The 12279-nt window shown below is 33.9% G+C and overlaps 1 protein-coding gene across 3 annotated transcripts in view; it reads left to right on the top strand.

Moving 5' to 3' along the window:
• The window catches only part of LOC108904876 (sodium-independent sulfate anion transporter-like), a 23550-nt gene extending 12555 nt beyond the window's left edge, over positions 1-10995 (top strand). For 2 of the 3 annotated variants that reach the window (XM_018707581.1, XM_018707580.1), the window contains exons 2-10: positions 1337-1507; positions 2926-3135; positions 5515-5735; positions 6292-6466; positions 6615-6779; positions 6833-7135; positions 7231-7529; positions 10534-10681; positions 10838-10995. In XM_018707581.1, the coding sequence (XP_018563097.1) occupies positions 1337-1507; positions 2926-3135; positions 5515-5735; positions 6292-6466; positions 6615-6779; positions 6833-7135; positions 7231-7529; positions 10534-10681; positions 10838-10887 (1742 nt within the window). In that variant the 3' untranslated portion in view covers positions 10888-10995. Of the gene's footprint in view, positions 1-730; positions 775-1336; positions 1508-2925; positions 3136-5514; positions 5736-6291; positions 6467-6614; positions 6780-6832; positions 7136-7230; positions 7530-10533; positions 10682-10837 lie in introns of those variants that run through there. The other variant, XM_018707582.1, reaches the window with a different exon arrangement.
• Positions 10996-12279: the final 1284 nt, after the last annotated feature.

The following is a 12279-nucleotide window of genomic DNA, read 5'->3' as shown; positions in this document are numbered from 1 at the left end:
ATTGAATCTAAAAGTACAAGGCTCCCTCCTTCGAATGCCGTTGAGTTTGCTCAAATATCTTTTTTTTTCGTTGAGATATCACATGTTGAAATTTTTAAGTTTCTCAGTTTCTTAATATACGAAAATCTACTAATATAAGGACCCCTTAGACATCAAGCAGTCGATTGCAATTCAGAAACTTCATACCCATACGGTTTGTGGGTTTGAAAATGGTGGGCTTGGGGTTTGTAAACTTGGAGTTTGTAGGTTCGGGTTTTGTGGGATTGGGGTTTGTGGGTTTAAGGATTGTGGGTTTGGGGTTTGTGGGTTTGTGGATTTGGAGTTTGTGAGTTTGAGTTCGTATGTAATGAAGGTTTCTGAGTATGAAGTTTCTGAACTGCAATCAACTGTTTGACGTCTAAGGGAACCTTAGTAGATTTTCGCATATTAAGAAACTGATAAACTTAGAAATTTCAACATGTGAGGTGAGGGAGCAATTACTTTTAAATTATATGTATTTTTTTTTAAGAATAGATGGCATTACTACATAACCTCAAATATGACGAAAAACAGTGTTTTTTGCACTTTTATGTTAGGATATCTTAAATACCTGACGTGATATACCAATTCTGCGGCCAGATTCGGATTCAGCGCACCAAAGTCCTTCGAGAATGCATATTAGTGTGTCTGCTTCTTGCCCTTGTTGAATGAGAAAAGTAAGTTAGATTTTCGCGAAATTATTATTCCGTCACTACTGAAGAAAAAGAAAACAAATGTCCGTGAGGTCAATCAGGGGTTAGTATTTCGTAAATTTGTTTATATCTAATTAGAAATGTCACGTTCGATAAATATTAATAATCCTTAGGACTGATAATATCCAATGCACTATTCATACAATTCACCTAGATGTCAGAAAGCTTCAATTGCATTTCAGATTAGTCTATTTTATTTCAGAAAGCATAATTTCAATTTCAGATTACGAGTAGTCGTGTATTTAAGAAAAAAACCAGTTTTAACTCCGAAAAAGTACATTATACAGTGTGTCCAAGGTTAGATTTCGCAATAGGGTAACAACATATCATATTAAAAATGCTTACTTGTCTCGAAACTACATTTCCACAGAGCAAATATGTGATTTATATACACAGTCCATGAATATTAACATTTTTAATAGTTTCAATTTTTTTTAAATTAGATAAAGTTTTATCTTTTCTTTCCTCGACACTTATTGATAGATTGTTGAAAATTTTATTCTGTGCAAAAATGTCTGCATTAATTGAGATTTTCAGGAATTACATAATTTTCATTTTGTATTACCTACGTCAACCACTTTGATTTGATTTATTTTAATTTTCAGGTGGACCATCAAGGAGATCATGCAATCCTAGAAAATTGCTTAAAAAAAGACTACCCATAATAGCATGGTTGCCCACCTACACTATTGGCACACTATTACACGATCTTTTGGCCGGTTTCACGGTAGGTTTGACGCAGATACCGCAGGGCATCGCTTACGCCATCGTCGCAGGTAAAATATAATTTGACACTCTGTATATATTTTCCATATTACCACATATAAATTAATAGATATAGAATATACGACTAACTTTATTTTATTGGCTTCTAGCTACTGTTTTCGTATACTATACTCACCCTGTATTGAGACATTTACAAAAACTGTTTAAATTTGAGAAAATACTACGCTGTATTCCCATAGAGAGTAAATATTCTGATTTCACAGCTTTCTTTTCTTTTGGTTTTATCTTATAACTTATTTGAAATTATAAATACAGAATAAATTTTAAATGTCTACATATATTTAAAAAAAAAAACACCTGTACAGTTCACTTTATAGAACATGTAATAAATAGTTTTTTTTTTGCGAACAAGTTAGGAATAAAATAAGTTAAACTGAAAAAAAATAATCATAATTTTCTAATAGAAAACTTGTTGAGAACCGCTTACTATCACTACAGAATTTACGCATAACGTATATCTAGCTTTTTATATGATATAGGAAGACAATATTATAAAAAGAAGCATGATCTATCCCTTGGTTTTTACCGTAATAATTATGAACTTACTTATGTTCACTTGAAATCTTGAAATCCGCGTGTTTTTCATAATTTTTTTAAACCGTCATATTTTATTTGAATGTATAGTCTTTCCGAAGTCAGTTGAACATGTATAAAAACGTCTAGCAATAAAATTTAATGAGTTTCATAGGCGTCCTTAAAAAAGTTTTCTGCTAAAGGTAAAAAATGGAAAGGGAAAATTTGAATTATATGTTTATTTGACCAACAACATATTTTAATTATTTATGTTCTCAAACAATTTTATTATATTGATGGTAAATTTCATTTTGTTCCCGTTTCAAAAGGTCTCCAAAATGCCATGTTGTGATAGTATAGGAAACAAAATATCCCTCTTATTTCTTCCTTTCGCAATTGTAATATGAATGATTCATAATTTGTCAAGCACTTGTCAACAACTGAGATTTATTGCCCACTCGCCCAGTGCGGCTGTGTTATGCGCCGAGTTGCTGCGTCAGCGACCGAACCTGGTACATACAGCCCACTTCTTGGTTCTTCAATTGAGATCGTAAAGACTATATCATAGTTCATTAAAAATATTGACTAAATGCGCTTTAAGGTACTTAAAAGAAAAATACCGCCAGTGAAAATAACAAATCGACGCAGACACGTCAACATTGTGTTGCCTATTCCATCCGAGGAATGATTGTAGATCAGTTCAGCAACCAGCAGCGCGTATTTTTGGTTTCCTTCCATGTCGACAGCGGTTTTCAAAGTGTAGGTACCGTATGACTGGACTAAAATTTGTAATCTTAAAAAATACTCTCACTGGACTCATTCTCATTGCCTGTAGTCAAAACAGATGTATACATTTCAGATTCACCCCATATAATGAGTTCCAAATTGTTTTTAGGTTTGCCAACCCAATATGGACTCTACTGCGGCTTTATGGGAAGTTTCGTGTATCTTTTCTTAGGCAGTTGTAAAGATCTTACGGTTGGACCTACGGCTATCCTGGGGCTTATGGTACAGCCCTTTGTCCATTCTATGGGACCAGCAGGAGCGATTTTGATCTGTTTCTTATCTGGGTGTATAATTTTCTTATTAGGGTTACTGCATTTAGGTAAGTAAATGTACCATTATTTTTAATTATGTATCTAATGTTACTGTGTGTCAGTTCTACTAAAAGATATTTGTGTATCTATACCTCGGACCAAAAAGTTATATTTTATGAAAGAGACGATTGTCATTTGTCAACTAGCTGCATGGTGAGATTATAAAGAGGCAAGTTTTAATCTAGATACATATTAAATATTTCCGTCAAGCTTAATAATTTGGATTAGTTTATTAGTTTATACCGCGCGCTCCAGAATAATTGAAGCGTTTGGGGAACGCAGCCTGTTTCTAACACCATCTTTAGCATATAAAAATCCGTAGTATGACAGAGACAGGCATAGGCTGCGATCTCCAAACACTTCAATCATTATGGATCTCTCTGTATATAACTTCGATTCCAAAGAATTGGGTTGCTGTCCCATTCTCCAATAATGCACTAGATTCATCGGCGACTAGACGCTGATTGGAGGCTTAGCTGGCGGCTCCATCTAGCTCACTTTTAGAAATTAGACTATACATCTGATGTTGTAAAAAACAAGATTTCTTTATGGTTACCAGTAACTTGTATTACGCCTTCCCAACAGCACTTTGGAGGCTTTCGACTGAGTCGTTTTTCACTGTTTGGATCAATCACAGATATTTAGTCGCGATCCCTGGTCGCGATGTGGACACTCGATTGAGGATCTAGGTCTGGGCCTCAAATTTTGAATTGAATATAAAATGTTTATTTATAAATATTGAATTACAATATACGGCCTTAAGATGTGGAATGTACATAATATAAATATATTGAATGTTAATGATCGTACTGAGTACTGACCAGAAACGTTGCTCTGGTTGCTTATCCGAGAAAAAACAAAGTCAACGTTTGAACACGTCGAACTGAACGCTTCGAGATAGCTCTGTTAAATCCTGAAGATCTTCGGTACTGGTTTCGACGTCTGGTTTCTCTAGATTTCGACGTGGTGGTGTCTGGCGGGAATGTCCAATCTGGTTGCCCTTTTTGATTTCTGAAACGGGCGCTTTCTTTGCGCGCCCCGCTCGTGGTCTTCGGCGGTGCTGTCTTAACAGCATCGGGCTCTGTTGACATTGTCTGTTCTTGATTTTGGAAGTCGAAAGATCGGTGATTTATTCGATTTCCAGACAGCGTGGGTTATTTTCGAAGTTCTCATGCTCATAGCATTTCCCACGACAAGACCAAATGACATTTGTTGTCTGGAAATTAGTTTACAAAATTATAAACAATATATTATTATATTTTATTTATCTGCACCTACTAATCAATCAACTTTTTTCGAATTTTTTCATTATTTTGTGTGTTCCAGTTCCATACAAGTGATATCATTACTTTAAAATTTAATTGCTATTCTTTTTTCCTTGATAAAGCAAATCATAATCAATAATCCCAATAATAACTATTAAGATCTGTACTTGTTACTTATTATTTATCTTTATTTATTACTTTAATCGGATGTTAATTGCTTGTATTCTTCTAATGTAGGTACAAAATATAAACAGAGAAATAAAGATAACGGTTCGTTAGGAACATATTAGTAATTAAGTACCTAGATTAGATTAATATTTGGTTAAGCTTAATATTTAATTGGATATATTGTTACACATCACTATGCATTAGAATATTTTTGCCTTTAATCCAAGGAATTTAAAGATATCCTTAAAGGAGCTCATAAGGTACTAAATAAAGAAATATTATTTTTGACGTTTTTATAGGAAATATATTACATGAATATTTGTTATCATAAAAAATTTTCCGACATATACAGTTCAATCTTGCTCAACGTGTAAGATTTTTCCGTCCTTTTTTTTAATTCCTAAAGCCTGTATCGGACAATGCAATTTAGTTGCGGGGATAAAATTGCATGCTTATTATCATACAATGGGATAGAATTGGTGTAATTTGTTTAGTTTCCAGTAGTGTTACCAACTGTACATTGTTTAACATGTAAAATTTATTGTATGTATCTTATAAAGAATAATTTTTTATTCAAGCAAAACATTGCAATGGATGAAAATTTAAAAGTAAATTGCTGTATGGCTTTAATAGTGGTTTCAACGGTTTTACTAACAACAGCCATGACCAACAGCCGACAACAGCTAGGTTGGTAATAAACAAATCTTCATAAAAGTAACTAGAATCCCTGCAACTTTGTTGCACGGAATAGGGCATGTTCTAATTCATGGATTCTATTGCGGCAACCAAATTCCTGCAACAAAATTTCATTGTCTGATACAGGCTTAAGACTTTCATCTACTAATGCAAATCGCCTGCATCTTAATGAAATAAATGCAAGTAAAGAATTGTTAAATTTGGACATATTTTAACTCTTTGAAAACTTAATTTCCATACAAATATTCCTTGTTGTAGGATTCGTTGTGGAATTCTTCTCTTACCCAGTCATAGCTGGTTTCACGACTGCTGCAGCCTTAAATATAGGCTCGTCTCAAATAAACAGCCTTTTGGGTATCACTGGAAGATCCCAAGACTTTTTGAATACTTGGATACATGTCTTCACACACATAAAGGAGACGCGAAAGTGGGACGCCATTCTAGGATTTACCACTATAGTATTTCTAGTACTTACCAAGGTAAGTATAGTAAGAATATACCGCCCTTTCTCTCACTCAAGTTAAATAAACTGCTTAGTATATAGGAATACAATAAATAAAATTAAATAAATATATATACATAATTTTTTTAATAGAAAACTTGTTGAGAACTGCTGACTTCAGTGTAGTATTTGAGCGTAACACACGTACTGTTGAGAGAGGTTTTGTGTCTTTACTATGAAAACCAGTGAAGTGTCTTCTATTGATGTAGTCATGTGGATGGGAAGTTCATGACAATTTTAAGTTGACAAGACTAAAACTTAATCTCAAATTGCGAGTTTTTAATTGCAAAAAAGTTTGATTATATGCTTTTATCTTTATTGTCACTACAAAGTAGCATCAAATCTTCAATTTATTTCTTAGCAAATTCATCTATTTGCTCTTTCTTCATTACTTTGTGCCTTGTATTCAGCAAAGGCGATTACCAGCTTTGATTTAAATATGACGTTACAGATTTATAAAGACTAAAAGATATTATTACATTTAAGCATTTATGTTATCTACTTTTCCTTCATATATTTGTGTATTCTGTTAGCAACTGAGGGATTATGGAACACTCAAAATGCGGCCGGAATGGTCCAGAAACAGGAACATCTTTGGAATATTCCTCTTCATGTTTTCACTGGCGAGAAATGCCTTCGCCGTGATCATTGGCAGTGTATTAGCCTATTATCTCAACGAAGACGACACTACTCCCTTCAGACTTACAGGTACCTGTACAGTTTAGTCACAAAAAGTCAGTGGTATGATTATTTTTTAAATAATTCGAATGCATGTTTTGTAATTCTAACAAATTATATGGATTTAAAGACTATTCATTATTGATCTATGCGAATTTTAATTTGATTTTTGTTTTAGGTAATGTCACAGGAGGATTGCCGCCTTTCACTCCTCCTCCATTCAGCACCACCTTCAACGGCACAGACTTCACATTTGGCGACATGGTTGCACAGTATGGGACCACAGTCGTTTTCTGTCCGCTTGTCTCCATTCTGGGACATGTCGCTATAGCAAAAGCGTTCTGTAAGTACTAACATTGAAGGCTGACCTGTTAAGTATCAATCTGTCGTTCTCAGCTAAGGGTCGTACCTTGGACGCTACACAAGAACTCATAGCTCTTGGCATGTGCAATATTATGGCTTCGTTTGTACAGTCGATGCCAATCACTGGTTCCTTTACTAGAACTGCAGTGAACAATGCTTCAGGAGTGAAAACGCCCGCAGGAGGAATCGTGACCGGAGCTATCGTTCTTTTAGCACTAGGTTTCCTAACCACAACCTTCAGATACATACCAAGAGCGACCCTGGCTGCTGTCATCGTCGTCGCCATGTACTATTTGTGCGAGTTTAATGCTTTCCCCTTGCTGTGGAAAACGAAGAGTAAGTTTTTGCATTACTTTTGAAAATAATTCGAAATGGAAAAGAATTGATTCTTCTGGATCGCCAATCGTCATTATCTTTGTTTTTATCTATAGAAATGGACCTTATTCCCCTTACCGTCACTCTACTTTCCGCTCTCCTACTCAATCTGGAATATGGAATTCTAATCGGTTTGGCTACCAACCTGATCTTCCTTTTGTATACTTCTGCTCGTCCGAAAGTAGACATCGAAGAAGCTTCACTTGGTGTCTACATGGTTAAAATGAAGACAGGTATTCAGTTCGCAGCTGCCGAGTACGTGAGGGAGGCTATATTGACGAAGTGCAAAGCGGAAAAGAGCACCATCGTTGTTGACGGTAAATATGTAGGAAATATCGACGCCACAGTCGCAAAGGTAAGAGGTATGAATTAACTTCTTAAATTATTAGTTTGGAAGTAAAATTTTCTGTGATAACTGAGTCATCAAATCGCAGGAATGGTTTGGTGTATCATTGTTTGTAATAATGGATCTTTATAATACATTTGGTCTGCCTATCCATATCCTTTAAAAAGTGCTTTTAACCAATTTTGTATCACTTCAATTGCATCATTTTCATTTGTAAACTTCTGACCTTGCAAATATCCTTTAAAAGTCCAAACAAAAAGTTTTGTACACATTTGAAATTTAGTTGCTCAAGATTTCACGAATCTTTTGACGGCCAAACAGGAACTAATGTATTTGGTGAAAAAACTTTTAAGCGTGACGAATTAGAAGACTGGTGTTATGCAATTAGATGAAATTAATGATATCATTTTGTTTTGAAACGAGCTAATGAAGAGACTGACATTGGTGGAAGATCCACGAGATATTTTTTGAATTTTATCTGAAATGGTGTGAGACTATTTTACTGTCATTGTTGGATCTGTTTCCACAGAGAAGACAATTGCAGAACAGCTTTGATTTTGAAGAAGCATATAAATCGTTTAATGCCGCATCAGTGATGAAAATATGTATGTATGTTTTATGATTAAATACTGTTGCAGGTACCAAATGCCAGTAAATTATGAGATCACGGATTGTATATTTTTAAAACCCTCTCAAATATGGCCTCTGTAAGACTTCTTTACCTTATCTTGTCTTGAAATTGAAATCGCCAGATCTTGTCTTGGTTTTATCTCATCCTGCGAGACAAGACAAGATCAGTAAAAACAAGACAAAAGTGCTGCTTCTAATTTAGTGTACGAGTCGGAGGAATCGCCCCTTTTGAGTGGAACGTTTCAATGGTATCCAAAGCTTCAGTTTGTTTAGTAGATCTGACTGTATCAAGTAGCAGTTACAAATACACCTTTTTCTTGGATTCTCCACTAACAAATCGGTAAACGGTCTAAACTCATATTCGGGCAATCTCTTAATTAGATAATGAAGAAGCTTATCCCGATTCGCCTAATTAAGGTTATAAAGAACTCCGAGAGAGATAAGCCGTTCCTCGGAGCTTCAAGGAAAGGATCTCCAGAAACAAGCGGGATAAGCCAACGCACTTTTTCTCAGTCGGAATGTTAACGGTAGGACCATCGGACCTTCAGGGGCAAGGATAGGAGAAACTTGATAGAATAGGCCGATACCGAAGACGAAAGGACTTACGTCGTGCTCAGAGTATGCCGATCGACACTGTTTTGTCGTGCGCCAATATCCGTGACGGGAAAAATGGCCTCGAATGAGGCAGGATCGAGCGGGACTATCGCTCTTTGCCCACTCTGTTTTTTCGTGACATAGACAAACTATTCTCCGGATATTAGTACTTAGACCCACTTTAAATACAAAATTAGGTTCATACCGACGCGTTACTACGAAAACATGATATCTCAAATTTAACTTAGAAAACATGCTATCTAAAATTGTACTTGGAAAATATGCTACCTCAAATTAAGCTTGGAAAACATGCTAGCTCAGACCTTTAAGTAAAAGTTTGACTAGGAATTTAAGTTGGCTATATTGGCGTTGAAATGCACATTGAATGATTGAAACCGTGTACTTACAGTAAACTTATATAATATATTTTTCAAAAAGTAAGGAAAATTTATGTTCAGGTAGGTACACTGTTTATTTTACTTTTTAATTCATCATTTTTCAATTAATTTTGTTAAGTAATAAACGACAAAATTGTTAATTAAAAAAATAGTATAATATGCAGTTAAGTATGTTGCAACATGTACATTACTCGACGTTTTTGAAATAACATATAAAAAAATAGTGTATACCTTAATATATAAAAATGTTTATTATTACTAAAAATTATTCGATTTCTTCATTTCTTGCTTTGATATAAAAATTAATAGCGCACTCTTATCTGATTTATAGTCACTATTCTTGATACACTTATTTTTATTTTTTTTCACAAAAAATGGGATGCACAATGCACATTCTGAAAATAATTTTATATGCCTAATGCGGACTCTAAGGAGACTGCAATAAAAAGGATTATATAGTGGGCCAGGCTAGGCCCCAAACTCCGGGTCCTAATCGTTCTTACTGCACCTCAATAAAAATAAATGCCTTCTTAAAGGTATGGTAGCCGCGTGCTTGCATAGACTTTGGAAATGAAATGCAGGTATTCGACACTTTTATTACCGGTATTTTATGATCTGCTGGATATCGATGCGACGGGCGTAGAGCATATGATATGCACGTGCACGTTCCCGCGGTTCCCCATGCACACATGTTTATCGTACATTATACATACATTATATTTATATTGTGGTTATTATGTTAACTCTATTAATTAATTTTTGTCGTTTATAACAGTAACTTAACAAAATTAATTGAAAAATGTTGAATGAAAAATATAAAATAAACAGTGTACCTGAACATAAATATTCCTTACTTTTTGAAAAATATATTAAGTATATAAGTTTACTATAGGTGCGCGGTTTCAATCATTCAATGTGCATTTCAACGCCAATGCAGCCAACTTAAATTTCTAGTCAAACTTACTTTTGTGTGAGATAGCATGTTTTTACTTAAAGATCTGAGCTAGCAGATATTATCGCGTGACTAAATTAATTGGGTTTTTCACATCCCAGAAGATTATCAATGTAATGTAGTTTTCCCAATGTGATGTGAACCTTGAATGTTTTGCTACCTCTTCAATTATAGTTTCTTACTTTGTGTTTAGTAACGATCTACTCTATGCTCATTTACAGTTTGAAATTGGTTACAATCCACGTCAAAAGCTTAGGGAACCGTTTTATGGACTATGTGTGTTAGAAAGCAAGGAGATCATGTTGAATATGCATAAACAATTTCTGTAAACACTATAACTTCTTCTTATAATTCTTCTAAAAGATTGCAATAGTTTCTACAAGAGCTACAGATTTAGGAATTGGAAAGTATCTTTCACAAAACTTGTTCTAAATTTCAGAGCTTTAGCGTTCTGAAGGAAGAACTGGATATGAGAGACCAAAAGCTGTTTCTACTGAATTTCAAGCAGTCTGTGATGGATACCTGTTTAGGAGTCAATAAAAAATTGAAGCAGTGCTTTATAGACAGTATGGAGGAAATTCCCAAAGGTAATTAAAAATTTATTGTAGGGTCTCTGGCAAAAATGAAAAAGATTGAAAACTCGATTCGTTGCTAGTGAGTTTCTAGAAAACCTGAAAAAATGCTTAGTTCCTGTGAAAGAATTTGTATAAATATAATTTTCTAATTGTTTCCTCTTGTTTCAGTTCCTTCAGCAGCGAGTGGGGATGGTTTCACAGTAAATACTGTGCAATAGTATTTTATAAATACACTTTTTGGCTGTGTTCCTTTTTGTATGAATGTATATTAAATATTTTATATTCAAATGTATGAACAAAACATTAAACGAGATTATTTAGTATTATTTCCTTGTTAATTTTTACTCCCATGATTTGGTAAAGTTGCAGTTAGTAGTTCTTAGTAGACAGATTATAGCACAAAATACCTACTGCTTAAATAGTTCCTAGGACAGTTCTCAAAATAAACTCATTCCGTTGCTGACGAGTCGATTCTCAAAACAAAGGAATTATACAGGGTGTAAATTTAAATGGTGAAGCTACCGTTTACCTTTAGGACTTCATTTATGCATTCAAAAATTCATTATGTATGGGCATCCTCCAAAACGCAGCACAAAATTTTATTTAAAGAGAATACGAACAACAAATTTATTAAACCAATCAAAGACTTTGACAGTTGTTTCAATTGTTATCAACAACTGAGAGATCACGGCTTACTTTGTAAATGTATTATATTTTTCATTGTCATCGATTCACAATAGTTTGGAAATCCACTAATAAATTCACGTTTTATTTAAAACGAATGGCTTTACCATTTACCTAAAATATCTTTTTTTATAAAATAGCCATAAAACTACCATTTAAACAGTTTGAGCAGATTTTTCAAAAAATTTTGTGACGTCATTAACGCCCTCTCCCTACTAGCAATTATTAAACTATTTACACGTTGTTTGAAACAGGTTTTTATAAATTTTGAATTCGACATTTCTATTCTTCGATTCTTCTATGCTCCAAATGCAAAATTCTAAATGATATATGTAAGGTAATAACTAAGGATTCCAAAAAAATCATGACAAAATTAAAAATATCGGAAAACTGCACATTATTCTAAAAATAATTAGATACTATTGTCTATACACACGCTCCTGGTGAGGTGGTTAAATTTTAAATTAGACTGCCCTTTATTAGTCAGTTTAATCATTTAAAGTATGAAGAAAGAAATTTATTCATATACAGGGTGTAAGAAGTTTGACTGTCATTACTTCAGCATGAGATAGAGTAATCATAAGTGAACAAAAAAAGTTATATATTACAGGGGTGTAAGATTAACAGTTTTCAAAATACAGCGAGTAGTAATATTGAGGAGTTTCATCACCACGTGACAACAGCGCTTAACCTGCTGATGCAGACCACGTGTACAGGCGGCAGACTTGTCCTGCGGAAAAAATGTAAACGACTATTATTGTGAAACATTTAGTAAATTTCAAAACAATAATTGTTTTCCAGTTTTTAAATAAATAAAATGTATCGATTTTGTAGTACGATAGTGTTGTGCTTAAATTTTAACTGGAATTTTAGTAATTATGAATCTCTTAAAACAGGAACTTAACTTCAATCAAAATATGTAATTA

This window comes from Anoplophora glabripennis, unplaced genomic scaffold, assembly GCF_000390285.2.
Source record: "Anoplophora glabripennis isolate ALB-LARVAE unplaced genomic scaffold, Agla_2.0 scaffold167, whole genome shotgun sequence".
In the NCBI taxonomy this organism is placed as follows: domain Eukaryota; kingdom Metazoa; phylum Arthropoda; class Insecta; order Coleoptera; family Cerambycidae; genus Anoplophora; species Anoplophora glabripennis.
The sequence above is the reverse complement of the archived record's forward strand: the minus strand, read 5'-3'. Positions and strand labels throughout refer to the sequence as shown.